We start from the raw sequence: 19,457 nt of genomic DNA on the forward strand, positions 1-19,457 counted from the left end.
CCCAGCACCAGGGTCTTTTCCAATGAGTCGGTTCTTCCTATCAGGTGGCCAAAGTACTGGAGCTTCAGCTTCAGCATCAATTGTTCCAATGAATATTCAGAACTGGTTTCCTTTAGGATGGACTGGTTTGATCTCCGTGCTGTTCAAGAAGACGTTCAAGAGTCTTCTCCAGCTCTACAATTCAAAAGCATCAATTCTTTGGCACTTAGCCTTCTTTATGGTTCAATTCTCACATCCATACATGACCACTGTAAAAACCATAATTGTGATTAGATGGACCTTTGAGTATAGCTGGAGGCCAGACCTGATGGGAGGAGAAATCAGTAGTCCAGGTGGTTGGCAAGCCTGGGCTTGGGGGTGGCCTGGGCTTGAGCAGATGTGCAGCCGGACCAGTCGGCCTGGGGAGCGCAAGCACTTATGAATGCGAGGGCCCGCGTCGCAGAGGACAGGATCCCAGGGCTGGCAACTTAGACAAAGTTAGTCTTGTCCACCAAAATATAGCCCTTCTGGGAGGAAGCTGGGCCACAGGGCAGAGTCTCTGGGGGGCCCTGAAAAACCTCCAGGGAAACCCTGAGTGGAGAAAGCTCAGCGAGGAAAAAGGGGCTCTGAGCTACGCAGGACTGCCTGGCTGGGCTGTAGGACCGTGGGGTGAGACATCTGGAGAGCGTGAAGCGGAACCCACTGCGATGTTCCAAGGACGTCACGTAATGATGTCCGTTACGTCAGTCTATGACGTCAATCCAGGTCCTGCTGCTGCTGCTAAGTCACTTCAGTTCAGTTCAGTTCAGTCGCTCAGTTGTGTCCGACTCTTTGCGACACCATGAATCATAGCATGCCAGGCCTCCCTGTCCATCACCAATTCCCGGAGTTCACTCAAACTCACGTCCATCGAGTCGGTGATGCCATCCAGCCATCTCATTCTCTGTCGTCCCCGTCTCCTCCCGCCCCCAATCACTCCCAGCATCAGAGTCTTTTCCAGTGAGTCAACTCGTTGCATGAGATGGCCAAAGTATTGGAGTTTCAGCTTTAGCATCAGTCCTTCCAATGAACACCCAGGATTGATCTCCTTTAGAATGGACTGGTTGGATCTCCTTGCAGTTCAAGGGACTCTCAAGAGTCTTCTCCAGCACCACAGTTCAAAAGCATCAATTCTTCGGCAATCAGCTTTCTTCACAGTCCAACTCACATCCATATATGACCACTGGAAAAACCATAGCCTTGACTAGACGGACCTTGGTTGGCAAAGTAATGTCTCTGCTTTTTAATATACTGTCAAGTTTGGTCATAACTTTCCTTCCAAGGAGTAAGCGTCTTTTAATTTCATGGCTGCAATCAGCATCCAAAGTGATTTTGGAGCCCAAAAAAATAAAGCCTGACACTGTTTCCACTGTTACCCCATCTATTTCCCATGAAGTGATGGGACCAGATGCCATGATCTTCGTTTTCTGAATGTTGAGCTTCAAGCCAACCTTTTCACTCTCCTCTTTCACTTTCATCGAGAGACTTTTGAGTTCCTCTTCACTTTCTGCCATAAGGGTGGTGTCATCTGCATTTCACACACTAGTAAAGTAATGCTTAAAATTCTCCAAGCCAGGCTTCAGCAATATGTGAACCATGAACTCCCAGATGTTCAAGCAGGTTTTAGAAAAGGCAGAGGCACTAGAGATCAAATTGCCAACATCTGCTAGATCATGGAGAAAGCAAGAGAGTTCCAGAAAAACATCTATTTCTGCTTCATTGACTATGTCAAAGCCTTTGACTGTGTGGATCACAATAAACTGTGGAACATTCTGAAAGAGATGGGAATTCCAGACCACCTGACCTGCCTGTTGAGAAACCTGTATGCAGGTCAGGAAGCAACAGTCAGAATTGTACATGGAACAACAGACTGGTTCCAAATAGGAAAAGGAGTACGTCAAGGTTGTATATTGTCACCCTACTTATTTAACTTATATGCAGAGTACATCATGAGGAATGCTGGGCTGGAAGAAGCACAAGCTGGAATCAAGATTGCTGGGAGAAATATCAATAACGTCAGATATGCAGATGATACCACCCTTATGGAAGATAAGTCGCTTCAGTCGTGTCCAACTCTGTGCGACCCCATAGACGGCAGCCCACCAGGCTCCCCCCATCCCTGGGATTCTCCAGGCAAGAACACTGGAGTGGGTTGCCATTTCCTTCTCCAATGCATGAAAGGGAAAAATGAAAGCGAAGTCTCTCAGTCGTGTCCTACTCTTAGTGACCCCATGGACTGTAGCCTACCAGGCTCAGCCGTCCATGGGATTTTCCAGGCAAGAGTACGGGACTGGGGTGCCATCGCCTTTTCCGAATCCGGGTCCTGGTCTTGACCAAAAGCGTCCCTGCTAGGAGGCTGCACTCGTCCTAGCCCCCAGCTCTGTTCTCTGTCAAGCAGTTGTGAGAGTGTTTCCTAAAAGCCTTCAGTCAAGCCCCCTCTGACAGGGATACTTTGTCCTGAGGACCCCCGGGGCCCCTTCCTCTGAGAGCCCTGTTTCTCCTCTGCCTGAGGCCACAGTACATTGTTCTGCCTCTGAATTTCCCCAAATTACTACCTCCAGGAAAGGACAGGATGTCCTGCATAGGAATGTAGACATGTCGCTGGTTAAAGAAATACCCTTCAGGCAGAGCAACCTGTCTCCCCCACCGTGAGGCAGGGTGAAGGTCTCCACCAGCCTTTGGGAACCACTTCCCTCCTGGAGAGTGTCTGCCATGCTGGGACCACAGGCCACACCCCACCACAGCTCCCAGGAGGGTTCTTGACTTTCAGGGGGCAGAAAAAACGTTCACTGTGGGAGACCAGTTCATCCCACTTCAGTTTGCCCATCCTCTGTCCCTCAAAATGCCATCCAGAAGCACCTTCCCATCTCAGCCCCTCTGTCTGACCTGCACCCCTAGCCATTCAAACCCACTTACCCCTCAAGGCAGCATCTCCCCATGGGTCTCCTCCATCTTATATCTCCCCACAAATAAACTGTAGAATAGGCGCATGCATGCAAGCACACGCGCACACACACACGCACGCACACACAGATTTTACAGAAACACTGAACAAAACAGTCACGTTTGATGGAAGATCGCTCAGTTCTCAGCTGTTCCCGTAGTCTCCTACAAGTCAACTGTGCTTTTTCTTCGTTTACAGTCATGTCAAAGCTGTTTTACTGCTGGATAAGTAAGAAAATATAAATTTAAAAATCACTTGTAGAGTCAAGGACCTCGAAGTGACATCTTTGTTACCATTGTTTAGCCTGTTTGAACGCTCTGCTGCACATCCCCAAAGCTTGTTTCCCAGCCTGTCACCCGGAGGCAAGAGCTCTGGCGACCAGTCGAGTTTGATCTGAACTGATGCAGCCCTAGCCCCCCTCCCGCCTCGGTGGAGCCAGCCCATCCCCTCCCAGCCTGTGTGTCCGTTTCTCCTCCTCCAGATTGGCACAGTATCTCTGTGAAGGTCCCTGTGACGGGCAGAAATGTGTCCCCTAGAGATAGGCTGAAGTCCTTGCCCCTAGGACCCGTGACTGTGACCTTATCTGGAAACTGGGTCTCTGCAGATGCAGTTGAGTTCAGGTGAGGATGTTGGGCGGCCCTAATCCACTGGCACTGGGTCCTTAGAAGAAGAGAAGAGAGACACACACAGACAGACACACAGACAGACAGAGAGAAGGCCATGCGAGAACAGGAGGCGGTGGCTGGACAGATGCAGCCACGAGTCGAGGCAGAGCGAGGCTTGCCAGCAACTCCAGAAGCTGGGAGGGAGGCCTGAAACAGAGCCACCCCAGAACTTTCAGAGGGAACGCGGTCCTGCCCACAACTTGGCTGTGGACTTTGGCCTCCAGAACTGAGAGGAGGAAGGTTTTCATCCTCCAGTGTGTGGGGCTTGGTTCCAGGAGTCCCAGAAAACAAACACAGTGTCTTTGGTGAAGGAGTCCCTAGCACAGACTTGGCTTTTAAGTTCCCCTCTGTGGGTGCAGCGGGCAGGCCACTGTCAGGCGGTTCTCAGATCCCAGGCTGGGAGATGGGCTGCGCTGGGCAGTGTAACTAAAGCCCTTGTGATACAGGCTCTTGTCCCAATTACAAGTTGGTTCTAGCTGACAGCCACCCTTTTACACAGACCTTCATATCCCCACCTCCGGGTGACTCCATAATTCGCCATCACTTCTGGAAAGGGGACATTTTGTAACCGATACACGAGCTTGCTTTCAGTTGCTTCCTCCTTTTTCGCAGGACTCTGCCCCCAAAAGTGGTTCGCTGCCTTGGGCAGAAGCCCCTTCTCCTCTCCCAGGAGACAGACACCCATTATTATGGAGGGTGAAGGTGACTATGGCACCGACAGCCTGGTCCAAGGAGGTGAGGTCTCAGCGAGTCACCCCCACCCCTTGCAGAAACCCCTCCCAACCCTCCACATGTGCTTCACCTTCATCCCATGGCTCTTTGTGTAAAAGTCCCCTGCACGCTGATCACCAGACCCATCCACTGAGCGCCCTGAAGGCCAGGAACGTGAGGGACCTCTCTGCAAGGAGGCCAAGTCTGGTGCTGAAAAATACGGGCTCTAGGGGAATGAAGGGCTTCCCTTGTAGGTCAGTTGGTAAAGAGTCTGCCTGCAACACAGGAGACCCAGGCTCCATCCCTGGGATGGGAAGATCCCTTGGAGAAGGAAATGGCAACCCACTCCAGTATTCTTGCCTGGAAAATCCCATGAACAGAGGAGCCTGGCAGGTTGCAGTCCATGGGGTCATAAGAGTCAGACATGAATTAGCGACTAAATCACACACACACATACACACACACATACACACACACACACACAGGAATGAAAGTCAAAACCACAGTGACAGGTCACTGCATACCTGTTAGAATGGCAAAAATCAGCCAGTGTTGGCTAGGAACGATTGAAGTCCTTGTACACTGTTGATGGGAACATAAAATTTGCTTTTTTATAAAGCTTTTTTTTTTAATGTGGATCACTTTAAAATCTTTATTGAATTTGTTATTAATACAATATTGCTTCTATTTATGTTATTATTATTATTTTTTGGTCTTGAAGCATGTGGGAGCTTAGCTCCCTGACCAGAGGGATTAAACCCACACTTCCTATATTGGAGGAGTCTTCCCTGGTGGCTCAGAAGTTAAAGCGTCTGCCTCCAATGCAGGAGACCTGGGTTCAATCCCTGGGTCAGGAAGATCCCCTGAAGAAGGAAATGAAAACCCACTCCAGTATTCTTGCCTGGAGAATCTCACAGACGGAGGAGCCTGGTGGGCTACAGTCCACAGGGTCGCAAAGAGTCGGACACGACTGAGCGGCTTCACTTCTTCCTATGTTGGAAGGCGAAGTCTTAACCACTAGACCACCAGTGTTAGTCATTCAGTCATGTCTGTCTCTTTGCCCCTGTGGACTGTAGCCCACCAAGCTCCTCTCCCGTGGGATTCTCCAGGCAAGAATGCTGGCGTGGGTAGCCATTTCCTCTCCCGGGGATCTTACCAATCCAGGGATTAAACCTCGGTTTCCCACAGTGCCAGCAGATTTTTTTTACCTCCTGAGCCATCTGGACCACCAGGGAAGTTGCCCCCATTTTTTTTTTTTTTAAAGCACAGGCTCTCGAAGCAAACCACTGCATTGCTTTCATCACATTCTCTGTGTCACTTGTGCAAGTTATTTGGACTCTCTGAGCTTCTTTTACCTCATGAGAAAAACTTGACCAAGGACCAGGATGCCCACTCACAGGGTAGTGGGAAGAAAAACAGGGCAACACTTGTAAAGCCCTTGATTCACTTAGGGCTTTAGTACACTAAGTACACTTTTACTTAGCGAAGAGTAAGTACTGAACACAGCTTATAATGAGTATTTCTATTTCCAGCGTCTCACAATGCTAGACACACAAGCATGTACTCAATGCATGATTGCTGAATGATAGAAGGAAGGAATGACCTTGTTCAAATGGCCTAATTGCTCTGTACTCAGTTTCCACATCCATAAAATGGGGTAATAATGGTAGTTATTGTGAATTTTGGCTGTATTTCACAAGAACGCTCTACTTTCAGATACTGGGGGAAACCATATTTAAAGCACAGCAGGTTGGCTCCTTCTCTGACCAAAGTGGGAAGGCAACAAGTTAGGAATGGTGGATGCCTCTTCACTGGTGTGGATGCTTGAAGGAGCCCTCTGAGCCGTAGAAATGGTCTCAAAGCCCCAGGCAGGTGTGAGGAGCTGCAGTCTGTTCACCACTGTGCTCTGACCCGGGAGGGCAGCCTGGTTCTTCACCTTTCTCCACCTTCCCCAGCACAACAGTCATCAGAATGTCTGTGCGGCTGCTGCTAAGTCACTTCAGTCGTGTCCGACTCTGTGCGACCCCATAGATGGCAGCCCACCAGGCTCCCCCGTCCCTGGGATTCTCCAGGCAAGAACACTGGAGTGGGTTGCCATTTCCTTCTCTAATGCATGAAAGTGAAAAGTGAAAGTGAAGTCACTCAGTCGTGTCCGACTCTTAGCGACCCCATGGGTTGCAGCCTACCAGGCTCCTCCGTCCATGGGATTTTCCAGCAAGAGTACTGGAATGGGGTGCCATTGCCTTCTCCGGTCTGTGTGGCTAGCTTCCACCTAAGGTCTCCCACGTCTTGCATATTTAAAACAACTGGAGTTACAAGACCGGGATAGGAAGGAGGTGGGAACCCAAGAAAAGGACCAGGAGGAGGAGTTAGTCACTTGCTGTGTGTGCCCGTCCTTCAGGGCTCACTCTAGAGGTGTCTTCAACCTGTGAACCTCCCCTGACTTTTCCTAGATTTTGGGCCCCGCTCGCAAAGCCCTCTGTGCTGGCCCTAGCCCCACAGTCCTCCTATTTCCTGTAATGTCTGTGAGGGCAGGGCCTGTCTGTCTTGCTTACTATTGTTGCCCAAGCCTAGTGCAGGACTTGGCACAATGTAGTTCACTTCAGTCGTGTAAGACTCTTAGGGACCCCACACACTGCAACACGCCAGGCTTCCCTGTCCATCACCAACTCCCGGAGCTTGCTCAAACTCATGCCCACCGAGTCGGTGATGCCATCCAACCATCTCATCCTCTGGCACAATGTTGGCATCCAGTAAATATTTGCTAGGGTTATTCTGAAACCTTTTTGCTAAGTTGCTTCTTTGTGACCCTATAGACTGTAGCCCACCAGGCTCCTCTCTCCATGGGATTTTCCAGGCAAGAGTACTGGAGTGGGTTGCCATTCCTCCTCCAGGGTGTCTTCCCTAGACGAGAATCGAACCCATGTCTCCTGTCTCCTGCGTTGGTAGGCAGATTCTTTACCACCAGTGCTACCTTGCTGATTGTGACATTAGAACTGGAAAAAAGCCTCAGCCCTCAACAACATCAACAATCTTACTATAATGAGAAAGCAGAGACCCAGGAAAATGAAGGGCTCTGCTCCAAGTCCTAAAGAGACTGAAGAAAGGTCAAGTGTAGGACTTCTCACTCCAAGTTCAACACGTTCCCCCATCATCCTAACCCTCCCGGTCACTCAGCTCTCCTGTCGGCCTCAGCTGGGGCAGCTCAGCTAGAGATGTCTGGATCAAGCCACCATCATAAAGAGAACTTACAGGAACCTTCATCTGTCACTCATGTCCTTCCCCCTGCTGCCAGGCAGAGTGGCATGTGGGGCTGCTGTTCTGAGATCCCCTTGGGAAAGCTGCAAACCCAGGCAGAGCCCTGGAGCTCCAGAGCCTTCAGTGGCACCGTGTCTCCAAGGGAATGGCCAGGGGCACCCAGCTCCCTCTCTTCGTCTTCTCTACAGTTTAGCCTTCGACCCCCGGTACGAGAAATGTATACTGATGCTTCTTCCTTGTCAGATTTGAGCTAAGGTCAGGAAGCAAGAGAGCGATTCAGCAATTAGCTGCATCATGTTTTGATTTGAGAAAGCCCATTATTGGCAGCTGGCTAAATTGAACTTACCCAGATAGGATGGGAAGGAGTGTCTGTGTGTGGAGTAAGGTAGAAAAGGGTGGATGAGAAAAGTCAGGGGTTCCATCCCCAACTCATTCCACAGCCCCAGAACCTTCCGATTGTAATTTTAATGAAACTTTCAGTGCACAGATCGCCTTTCTTTCCCTGCCCTGTAGAGGTTCTTGACTCAGTCCTCGGTCGGGAGTGGTCCAGGAAACGTCATCTTTTCCGTGGGGTCTCTTAGTGGGAGATTTCCAAGGACTCAGGCCTAAACTGTTCCCATCAAGGGTTTACTCTTAGCCCTGTCTGACACAGAAGGTCAAAGCCAGGTATCCTTTCCAGGCTTTTCCCCAGCAGGATGGAGAACAGAGGAAAATGGCCACGGGCAATCCAGGCCACGGTGCCCAGGAGGTGTCCGGCATGGGCCTCTGGAACCAGGGAGCAAAAGAAGGGAAAGGCCGGGTCGGGTCTAGAACGAAGCTCAGAAGAAGAGCGCGGGTGCGGTCACGTCGGTGGGCGTGGGCCAGGAGGGGCTCGAGAGGTCAGATCCGGAGGCCGGGTGGGCTGCTCCTCCATGGACGCGCTGGTGCCGCACCAGATGGGTCTTGCGGCTGAAGCTCTTGCCGCACTGCGGGCAGGGGAAGGGGCGGGAGCCGGTGTGCACCGCCTGGTGGCGGACCAGGTTGGTCTTGGAGCTGAAGCTGCGGGCGCACACGGCGCAGGCGTGGGGCCGACTGCCCGTGTGCACCGCCTGGTGGCGGCCCAGGTGCGACTTGCGGCTGAAGCGGCGGCCGCACTGCGCGCAGGCGAAGGGCCTGGCGCCGCTGTGGGCCCTGGAGTGGGCCACCAGGTTGGGCCGCGAGCCGAAGCGGCGGCCACACTGCGCGCAGGCGAAGGGCCGCTCGCCCGTGTGCACCCGCCGGTGTCGCGCCAGGTGCTGCCCGTGGGCGAAGCTGCGCCCGCACTCGGGGCAGAGGAAGGGCCGCTCGCCGGCCGGAGTGCCCGGGAGCGCCGGAGTGCCTCGGGGCGCGCAGGCCAAGGGCTCGGGGGCCGCGGGGTCCACAGGGGCGCCCAGCGCGCACTCATCGCACCCGAAAGGGCGCCCCTCGCCGCTGTGCAGGCGCTGGTGCGTGGCGAGGTTCTTCTTCCAGCCGAAGCTCAGGCCGCAGTGGGAGCAGGAGAAAGGCTTGGGTCCGGGAGCCGAGGCGGCGGGGGACGGGGCAGGGGACGAGGGCGAGGCCGGCGTGTCGGGAGCGGGCGGCGCGCGGCCGGCCGCCGCGTGCACCCCCTGGTGCCGCACCAGGTGCTGCTTGTGCGTGAAGCTGCGGGCGCACTGCGCGCACTGGTAGGGCCGCTCGCCCGTGTGGATGCGCTGGTGGCGGATCAGGTGCGTCTTTTTGCGAAAGCGCTTCTCGCACTCGGGGCAGGGGAAGGGCCGCTCGCCCGTGTGCGTCTTCTGGTGCGAGCCCAGGTGGATCTTCTGGCTGAAGCGCTTGCCGCACTCGGCGCACGGGTAGGGCCGCTCGCCCGTGTGCGTGCGCAGGTGGCGGGTCAGGTGCGCCTTCTTGCTGAAGCGCTTGTCGCACTCGGAACAGGGGAAGGGCCGCTCGCCGCGGTGGCTGCGTTGGTGCAGCAGCAGGTGCGCGCGCTGCGTGAAGCTGCGGCCGCAGTCGGGGCAGGCGCACGGGCCCTCGCCGCGGTGCAGCCGCTGGTGTAGCCGCAGGGTCAGCTGGTCCCGGAACCGGCGCTCGCACTCCCCGCAGCCGTAGGGCTTCTCCGAGGCGGTCGGGACCCAGCCGGCCAGCGCGAGCCCACCCAGTGTCCCTGGGGCCCCCGGCTCCAGCTTATACGCGGCGGCCAGAGACCCCAGGTCAGGCGGGGGAAAGGGGCTGGGGCGTAATGCCAGATGCTGGGGCCATTCCGCCTCGTCCTGGGCCTCCCGATCCTCCTCCTCCTCTACCTTCACTTTCCGAATCATCCACTCTTCCCCTGAAAGGGCAAAACAAGGCGAGTCTGTTAAACGCCACGTTTGTGCTCAGCTGGTAAAGAACGCGCCCGTCGGCAATACAGTACACCTGGGTTCAATCCCTGGGTTGGGAAGATTCCCCTGGAGAAGGGAAAGGCTACCCACTCCAGTATTCAAGCCTGGAGAATTCCACAGACTGTATAGTCCATGGGGGTCGCAAAGAGTGGACTGACTTTCACCTTATCCGTTTGTTTGCCAATAGGACCACCACTTCCTGGAGCCCCTAAGCCTAGCCCCTGCTCCTTCCACTGGAAAGTTCCTGGGAATGTCCAAATCGGAGAATCACCCGAAGTCCTCCTCCCGGTCTCTCCAAGCCAGCGGGCGCTTTCTCCTTGACTTGCCTGCCTCCTCAACGAGACCCTGCCTCTACGGTGGGCACCCCTTACCCTCACTCAGGGTTCAGTCTTCAGCTTTCACTCTGAGGGCTCAGAGGCCCACGGGAAGGGGGGTCACCCCCATCTTGCTGTCCAGCCCACTCCTTTCTGGAACCACGGTCTCCCATCTGCAGACCAGAGGAGCAACTCCTCTTTGTGCCCTGTGAATCGACTGCAGCTCAGCAGGCTTATCAGCAAACACCCCACCTTCCTGGATCTCCTCTGCTGCCCTCGGTAGAAGTCTACAGCCTCCTCCTGTGCGCTGGCCTTGACACTCACCTTGCTTCCGCGTTAGTCACTCAGTTGTGTCCGACTCTTTGTGACCCCAGGGACTGTATAGCCCGCCAGGCCCCTCTGTCCGTGGGAGTCTCCAGACAAGAATACTGGACTGGGTTGCCATTCCCTTCTCCAGGGGATCTTCTAACTCCTTGCCAGTGACCAGAGACCTTTGCGTTCCTTCCTGTGGTTTCTCAAAGGCTCCCCGCTGCTCCTACTCCCTTTGACTTCTAGGGTCAGGTGGGAAATCCCGGTTTAAGAAGAGGGTTGAGCTTACGGGACATGGGGAACCAATGGATGGTGCCAACCTCTGGAGACACAGGGAGGGCCCTCTGGGGGAAGCACGTTTGATACAGGTTCACCTGGTGCTCTGCCCTTCTTGGGCACTGAGATGACCCAGCCAAGAGGAAGGAGTTCAGGACCCAGACTAGGAGGGTCCATTTGGGTTTTTCTGTGCCACTAAGCAGCAGTGTGACCACAGTTGAGTCACTTAAAGAAAATTGAATTCAAAGAGATTGAGTTGAGTTTGTTAGCTTGCTTAGGCGTAAGCAACGGACTGGTTCATGGTGCCTAAATCTGGTGCCATGTCATAATCTCCTGGGGAACTTTCACTAAGTGCATCTAGGGGACCCAGGCCCATGAATCTGTTCCCTTTCTTTCAAGCTCCCAAAGTGATTCTTGTTTGAGAGCCTTGGAACCAGCTGATTGGACTTCCTGTCTGGCTCTAAAAGTCTGCAATAGCCTGGGCTTGAATTATCACAGCTAGATTTCCTCCCGGTTTCTTTGACCGATCCATCCATCCGTTTCAAACAGATCTTTATCATACTGGCCTATCACTTTCATTTTCTTTGTGCAACTTTGCTACCAAAGAACCATCAATAGCTCCCCATTATTTTAGAAGATAAAGTCTGTTCTAGCTGCATCTGAGACTCACCCCAACCCAGTGCAACTCTTAATACTCCCAGGCATAAACCCCTCACTTCAGGCAAGCTGGTCTCCTATAACCCCAGTTATTAATATGTCAACTTGCCTACTTCTAAGTCAGCCAAGGATGTCTTCCCATCCTCCACCCCAGCCTCATCCGAGTTGAAGTCCACACCTCTCTAAACATGGAGCACAAATCAACAAAAGCTTTGACAAATCCAATGCGTGAGGGTCTCATATAAACACAGCTGACTCTTCTACACTTCCCTGTGACATGGCTTTATCGTTATTTGTTCTTTTCATTCTTTCTTCTAGCTCATATTGGTATCAGATTTCAGTATCTGGAGGGCAGAGAGCGTGAGGATTGCCATCATGTACTGAGAGCCAGCTGGAGATGAGGCACTCTCACAAACCTTCACCCAAACCCCTGTGCAGAGGTCACCCTTCTTCCTTGTACACCAACGGAGGCTCCTGTAGCCTATCCAAGATCACTCCGCTATGAAAACGTGGAGCAGGGATTCGAACCCAGGACCACGTCACTCTACAGCCCATCTCTTTCTGCTCTACCTAAAACAGCCTAGCCCGAGTGGGAACCAAATAAGCTCTTGTGGAATAGGTGACATCACTCAGGCAAGAGATGATAAGGCTGGTGGTGGTGGAAGGAAGTGCTGGATAGGATTGTGCAGAGAGAACCAACTGTTTGATCACCATGGATATGGGGGAGATGCATCAAATACAACAGTTCATCTGGGTAGCACCAAGGTCGGTGGAGATTTGGGGGAGGGAGCAGGTCTGGGGATAGACAATTAAAGGTTGATCGATACCACGTGTCTTTGTGGGAATCATATTCAAGCTGTCAACAGGTGTGAACATTGACTGGGGGAGACAGAATGGGAAGGTAAGACTTCTGGAAGATGTTGAAGTGAGAGTGTATTTCTCTTTGGTGACTAGCCTCTCTGATTCCTGTTGTCTGTGGATGCAGAATTCCTGCTGGGTGCTGAAGCTCTACAGCAGAAAGGTGGCAGGGCCTGATTCATCTTGGGTTGGAAGGCCCTGGGGTGGCTTTCTTTTTACATGATGCCCGCACACCCCTGTTCCCTCCGCCTGGCCCCCAGGTGGGATGGACTGCTGGGAAGACTCACCTGGGCAGGAGCCCGTGGGCTCAGGCTTGTGTGGTGCACACACCTGGCCTCCTCTGCAGGGAGCTTCGGCTTGTTCCGTGGGGGCACCTTTCTCCGGTCTGGGGGCCTCGCGCCCTGGCAGAGAACAGGCTACCTCAAGAATGCTGCAGACACCAGAGATGGAGAGAGGTCCCCCCTGGTGCCAGGAGGCAGGGGCTTCTGAAACCCCGGCCCTGGCCCCAGCCCCACAGGCAGGAGTGGTGCCATATCAAACCTGCAGGGGCTGAATTCCCAGCCGCCCCAGGCCGTGCAGGTTGCAAGAGCCACAAGTGTGAGGGGCTTCTGAAATGTGGGTGTGTAAGAGAGTGGAAGCAAGAGTGCTCCCTGTCCTGAGGCTTCCAAGAGGCCCTAGGAGGAGAGATGGGGACTTCCTAGCTACCAGATGGGCCCCAGTTTCCAGGCAAATCACTGGAGAAGAGGGGGCTGTCAGAAGGCCAGGTCCATGCCTGCTTTAGGCTGCTTCTCCCTGTATCTGCTTAGCCACCTCTTTCAATCTTACTTTCCCGATGAGGCTGACCCTCACCCCTCTATTCGATCCTCCCACCTGCCCCACCCGCAAAGCCTCTTCCAACCCAGGTTATAAGTGCATTTATTCCTACATTTGTTGTCTGCTAGTCCTCTGCCCTCACTAGGATTAAGCTCCTGGAAGGCAGGGATCTTTCATCTCCTTGGTCACCGAGGTATCCCTAGTATCTAGAATAGCGTGGGGGCACTTAGTAGGTGCTTAACAAATACTTGACGAACAAAGGAAGGAAGACTCCATCCTGAGCCAGCTTCTGTGCTCCCCACTTACCTGAGCATGTACCCAGCACTCTCTCTTCCCGGGGAGGAGACATCCGCTCCTGGGCATGGTGGGACCGTTCCCCAGGCTCACTTTGGGGGGTCATCTCCGGCTGTCCCACAGAGAGTCCTGTTAAAGGCAAAAGGATGGGTGCAAGTCAAGCATGTTGTACAGAAGAGATGATCCAAGACGGTGGCTCTTCCCCTTCCCATTCCGAAAGTTTTCCCTGGGGGTTAAGGAAAGCAAGGTCTCTAACCAGCACGGACAAGGGACAACCAGCTTCCCCAGCAGCCTGACCAAATATCAACCTTAGCTGCTGCTGCTAGGTCACTTCAGTCGTGTCCGACTCTGTGTGACCCCGTAGATGGCAGCCCACCAGGTTCCGCCATCCCTGGGATTCTCCAGGCAAGAACACTGGAGTGGGTTGCCATTTCCTTCTCCAGTGTGTGAAAGTGAAAAGTGAAAGTGCAGTCGCTCAGTCTCGTCCGACTAGTAGCGACCCCAGGCTCCTCTGTCCATGGGATTTTCCAGGCAAGAGTACTGGAGGGGCTTGCCATTGCCTTCTCCGCAACCTTAGCTACTTTACATCAAATCAAGGATAGAGATGAATAGATTTAGAGAGAGAATAGATTTAACTATCCTGGTGTTCTGTTAGTACTAGCACAACCTCCAGCATGGACCAGGCAGGCATTTTGTGATGAAACCAGAAAGGATGCTGCCCTAAAGGCCCCCAGGGTCTCAGAGGTATCAGGGTCACAGCCGCCTGGGGATGCTCTACGGTCTGAATTAGGGAAGCAGCAGGCCTGGTAACTTTTTATACAGTTCATGAAGTTCTCATGGCAAGTATACTGGGGTGGTTTGCCATTCCCTCCTCCAGTGGATCACATTTTGTCAGAACTCTCCACTATGACCCATCCGTCTTGGGTGGCCCTGCAGGGCATGGCTAATAGCTTCATTGTGTTATGCAAGCCCCTTTGCCACGACAACGCAGTGATCCGTGAAGGGCCATCTCTGGTGCAATGGACATGAACCTGGGCAAACTTCCGGGAGATGGTGAGGGACAGGGAGGCCTGGTGTGCTGCAGTCCATGGTGTCGCAAAGAGTCAGACCCGACTGGGCAACTGAACAACAGGCATGGTATGCCCTTGAAGCCTCCTACTCCCCTGCCCCCCACCCAGGTTCCTCCAGTTCTGCCGGCTCACCCAGCGAGCTGAGGGCCTCCAAGGTCTCTCTCATGGCAACCCAGGGTGTCTCCTCCGGGGGATCCGGCCACAGACCCTAAGGAGAACATACATCCTTGTTCAGATTCTCCTCTGCAGCTTCCACCTGGGCCCTGGCTCTGCCCAACCTCTTCCCATCAGCTAGCCCCAGGGGTTCTGAAGGGGATGTCCTCAGGGATGGTGAGGGAGTTGAGGGACCATAGATTTCAGAAAGCAGATGCCTCTGAAGGTGAGGAGAAGCGCTGAAGCCATTTCTACAAGCTAAGCTCGGGGTCAGCCCTGGAAATCAGCTTCTCACCCTCACCTGCAGGTCACTGGGGTCCAGCACCCGCCCATCAGCGCTCCCCACCCCCCTCCTCCCCAGGGCCCTTGCCTGGGGGTGTCAGGAATCAACCGACTCTCTGGGGAGAGGGTGGAGGGTGGGAGACCAGTGGTGGGGAGCAGGGAACTTCGACTCCTCGGCCCTCCAGCTGTCATCGCTGGAGCTGGTGAAACAGGAGCCAGGCTGGGGTGGGGGGGGGCGGGCCGGAGGTATAACTGCTTGGGGCCACGAGCTGGGGAGGCCCTCGGAGGAGGGTCCTCCCCGGAGGCAGCTCTTGACAGCATCACCCCAGGACCCGACCTCAAGACCATCGCCCCTCCCCCGCGGGGTTTTCCGAGGCCCGGACACCCACCCTCAAAGCCACCACAGCGGCTCTGGGTCCTGCGGCTGCCCTGCCCATCCCCCAGCAGACTCCCCTCCCCACCCCACCCCCAACAGCCTCTCTGGCAGCGGTCCCTGCACCCCTCCCCTCTCCCTCGCCCTCCGCCTTCCGCCCTCTCTCCCCACCGGAGCTGGCTGGCTCCCCGGCTCCGCCCCAGGCCCCGCCCCTGCCCACAGCCCGCCGGCTCCACCCCTCCCGGCCCGGCTCCGGTCCGCGCTCCGCGGCCACCGCCCCCCGACCCTCCGCCGGGGCGCTCCCCTCCCCCTCCCCGGGGCCGCCTCCCTCACCGCTCCGGGCTCTCCCTGCCCACCCCCGCCTCCTCGCCCCTCCCGATCGCACACCCCCTCCCTTCCTTCCCCTCCTCTTTTCCTTCCTCCCCTCCCCGTCCCTCTCCTCCCCCACCCCGGCTTCCCTTCCTTCTCCTCGCCTCTCTTCACCTCGGTTCCCTCCCCCTCCGAGGCCCCGTCTCCCTTCCCCCTCCGCCTCCCCGGCAGCCTCTCGCTTCCCTTCCCTCCGGAGCCCCACTCCCCAGAACGGCTCCTCCCCGCCCCTCCCCGTCCGCTCCCCGAGCCCCCCCACTCCTTCTCTGGCCACCCCCAGCCCAAACCTCGGGGTCTGCGGCTGGGCGGCTCACTCCGGCCGCTGTGCCCGGCCTCCCAGCCCACCTCCGCGTCCCCTCCCCTCCCGCTCGGTGGCCCCCTGCCCCATTTTTTTGCTCCCGCCGACTTCTCAAGTTTTACCCCCCTTGCCCAGGGACCCCTCCCGCCCCGGCCCCTCCGCCCGGACCTCGCTCCCGCCGCTCCGGGCTCCCGGGCTCACCTGTCAGCGCCCTTCTCGCGCCCCTCCCGAACGCCGGGTCCCCGCGCCTCCCCCGGGCCCCCTCCCCTGAGCCCTTCCCTCCTCTCCTCGAGGGCCTCCCACCCGCCCCCACCATGGACCCCTACGCGGCCCGCGGCCCCCGGCCCCCGGCGCCCGCCCAGCCCTCCGGGCCGGTCTCTCCGCTCTCCCCGAGCCCTGACCTCCCACCCCAGCCGGGCCCTCCTCCTCCCCCGTCCCAACACCCAGCTCTCCCCCGGCCCCCGCCCCTCCTATGCCCTCGGGGCCCCCCTTTCCCAGCCGCCCCCCCACCCCGCGCTCTCGGCACCCGCACCCCGGGGGCTGTCACCTGCGCGGCGCGGGCGGCGGCTGCGGGTGCGGCGGGGACCGGCCCCGACGAGGCCCCGGCCCGGGCGCCCGGTTCTCCTGCTCCCCCTCGCGGGCTCTGCAGCTCGGGTGCGGACGGCCCCGGAGACTTGACAGACTGACAGCCCCGAAACTTCGCGGGGAGGGGGGGAGGAGGAGACGCGGAGGGAGAGGGAGCAGGGGAGCGGCGGGGGGCGGGGGAGGAGGGGAGAGGGGAGGCGGGTCAGGGACCGGGCGCCCTGGGGGAGGAGGGGGTGCCCAGCGGCGTCCCGGCGGGCAGGTGACGGTCTGGACCAACGACGGCCCGCGGTCGGTGCCGGAAAGTGGGAACGCAGGAGCGGGGAGGGGAGGGAAGGGAAGGGAAGAGAAGGGAAGGGGTGGGGGAGAGGGATGGGGAGGGGAGGAGGGAGGGGAGGACGGGCACTGGGGCGGCGAGGGAGGGCGCTGGCAGGCGTGGAGGGAGGAGCCCGGGGAAGGTGGCACGCGGGGCGTCGGGGGTGGGGTGGGGGAGGAGGTGAGGAGTTGGGGGGAGACGAGCGGACCTGCTCGGGGGAGGGGAGCCAGCGTCTGGGCTGCGGTCTTTGAATCGCGAGGCCCCGCCAGGAGTGTGTGTGCGTTCGCTGTGTTCCGGCGGCGTTGGGGATCGAGTCCCCTTGACTGTGGGTCAGTGGGGTCGGTCTGGGAGGCTCCGGCCCTGTCCGGCTCACCAGCGGATCCCGCTCGGACCCACCCCGACTCGTACCCGCTCCCCCCACCCCCACCCCAAGGTCCCTCGGGCCGCGAGGTGAGCCCGAAGGAGACCAGGCGCTGGCTCCGGTGCCGGCGAAGCACTTGACCTTCGGAGTGGAAATGAGGGTCAGGGCTCCCAATTAGGTCACCTGGGACAAGGAAGGGCTGGGGGTGGGGGGAGGTTCAGGGGTTTGGCCGGAGTCTCGCGGTGTGAAGGCCTGAAGATAGCCAGGGCATTATACTGGGGAGCCCCTGCCTCCCCAGGGGGCGGGGTAGGTAGTCCCCTGGGCATGATGGGCCAGAGCCTCCTGGCCGGCTGGAGGGATGCCCTCAACCCTCAGAGGTCCCTGCCCTCAGGGTCCTCAACCCTCAGAGGTCCCGGCTGTGATGTTTGTCTGCAGCCTTGCCACTGGGACACCCCAGTCCCTGAAAGCTCCCCATATCTCATCCTCCTCCATCTAAACTGTGGGCTGGTTCTTCCAGGCCTCCCTCCCTAACCTCCTTCTCCAGTCTCCTCCGGTTCCCTAGAGCAGGGCATGGGGAGGGAGGTTGGCTCCTGGAGCAAAGAGCAGGTTCCCCTGACTGTCCCCACCACATCACCCAGAGGGGATCCTAGGGGACAGAAAGTCACAGCGAGCCGCAGGCCCACACCAGTGTTTCTTGATGTCTAGGATGAGGGCAGGGACAGGGGGTACCTGGAGGAGCACAGGGTTCCCGGGCTGTGAAGGGCCCTTCTACCTTCCCTTCTGGATGCACTGCTTCAGCCAGCAGTGCCAGGCCTGCTCGATAGACTGCAGGATGGCCCTGGGAACAGAGCACTCGCTGTGTGCCTGTGCGGGGCCAGAGCACCTGTGTGTGTCCTGGTAACACCTGCAGTGAAGTGTGAGCGCGTGAGGTGCCAGAGGGTGTGTCCATGTATGCGTGTGTGAGAGCTGTGGACAGCTGGGTGTCCAGGGCCTGACCTGGGACCTTTCCAGAGACCCCATCCAGGAGCTCCTGGAGAGATTCACTGCACTCCCTCTTGCCCCAGAAGAATGCCTGCCACGGCTCTGGTTCCTGGGAGCCACCTCCTCGTCCCACCACCACGCACACACAACCCCCACGAGTGCGGTGACTGTGTGGGATGTTTGGAGTCAGGCACATCAGGCTTGGGGGCTGGAGGGTTATAGGATACCAGGCCCAGGCCACATTTTGGCCTGGGTGTCCTGGGAGCTGGTAACCGGTAACCAGGATGTAACCAGGATCTCCCTGGGGACCTGTAACCAGGATGTAACCAGGATTCCCCTGGGGAGCGAGCTGCTGCTGGCTTCTAACCGGATTCTCCAATTATTCCAGATTATTCCATCCGGTTGCCTGGCCCCCAGGGCTGGGAGAGCTGTCTCCAGGGCCCTTCTGCCTCCTGCCATCCCCGCTTCCTACATCAAGCACTCTTCTTTGAGGCTGGCTGTTATTGCCCTGCCTGAGCTTCCTGGTTCTGGATCCCACGAACCCTAGGGGACCAGGGTGGACCCAGCTGGCCACACGTCATCACCCTCAGTAAGAAGTCAGACTGCACAGAGGGACCCCTGGCCCCAAACAATCCAACCACCCTGGAAACCCCGTTCCTTCTGCTCACTGACCCTCGTTTCTGGAGTGCCTGGTTCGTGGGGTTGTGAGGGGCAGGAGATACAGAAAAGGGACAGGGGAGAGGCTCAGATCCTCTGGACTTGAGGGCCAGAAGGCCGTGACCTTGTGACTCAACCCTGGTGTGGGGTCATGGCTCCCCTTGAGAATCTAATAGAAGTTATGGAACTGTCATCAGAAAAGCACGCACACACACAATTTCAAAGTATTCATGGAACCCCTGTCCCACCCCCATGATTTCCTGGAGGCCCTGAGGATTTTACTTGTAAGGAAACTGAGGCCCAGAAAGAGTGTGGTTTGTCCATGTCTACAGTAGTTGGCGGTAGGGCCTGAGAGTGTGGGCTATCAGAGGCCCAGAGTGTCTGGCTGTGGCCCTTCATTAAACACACACACACACGTGGATCCCCCTTATTACACACACACACCCCAGGAAGGGCACTGTTTCCAGGGAGAGCTGGCATCGGAGGGAACCGTGCCGTGTGTAGGCAGGTCCAATCTGTTTCT

General features: G+C 56.8%; 1 protein-coding gene across 2 annotated transcripts; it reads right to left on the bottom strand.

The window, feature by feature from the left end:
* Window positions 1–4,951: 4,951 nt before the first annotated feature.
* On the bottom strand, window positions 4,952–16,772 carry ZNF467 (zinc finger protein 467). 2 transcript variants are annotated; one of them, XM_055421476.2, is made up of 5 exons: window positions 16,585–16,772; window positions 14,698–14,773; window positions 13,508–13,624; window positions 12,676–12,789; window positions 4,952–9,922 (listed from the first exon to the last, which is right to left on the bottom strand). In XM_055421476.2, exons 2-5 carry the CDS (start codon window positions 14,729–14,731, stop codon window positions 8,415–8,417), a joined length of 1,773 nt encoding a protein of 590 aa, XP_055277451.2. In that variant the 5' UTR covers window positions 14,732–14,773; window positions 16,585–16,772; the 3' UTR covers window positions 4,952–8,414. The 2 variants fall into 2 exon arrangements, with proteins under 2 accessions (XP_055277451.2, XP_055277452.2); XM_055421477.2 differs by lacking the exon at window positions 16,585–16,772 and adding an exon at window positions 15,089–15,411.
* Window positions 16,773–19,457: the final 2,685 nt, after the last annotated feature.

The sequence above is a fragment of the Moschus berezovskii genome, chromosome 3 (assembly GCF_049115385.1).
Source record: "Moschus berezovskii isolate FMDL1 chromosome 3, NW_MosBer_1.0, whole genome shotgun sequence".
In the NCBI taxonomy this organism is placed as follows: domain Eukaryota; kingdom Metazoa; phylum Chordata; class Mammalia; order Artiodactyla; family Moschidae; genus Moschus; species Moschus berezovskii.

What these genes read in the sequence shown, in the direction of transcription:
- ZNF467 (XM_055421476.2), bottom strand. Translation starts at nt 14,731, where the DNA reads ATGAGAGAGACCTTGGAGGCCCTCAGCTCGCTGG. An exon ending in AGTGCTGGGTACATGCTCAG is followed by an intron (nt 12,790 to 13,507) that starts GTAAGTGGGGAG and finishes GTTCTCTGCCAG; the next exon opens with GGCGCGAGGCCCCCAGACCG. An exon ending in GCCCACGGGCTCCTGCCCAG is followed by an intron (nt 9,923 to 12,675) that starts GTGAGTCTTCCC and finishes TTGCCCTTTCAG; the next exon opens with GGGAAGAGTGGATGATTCGG.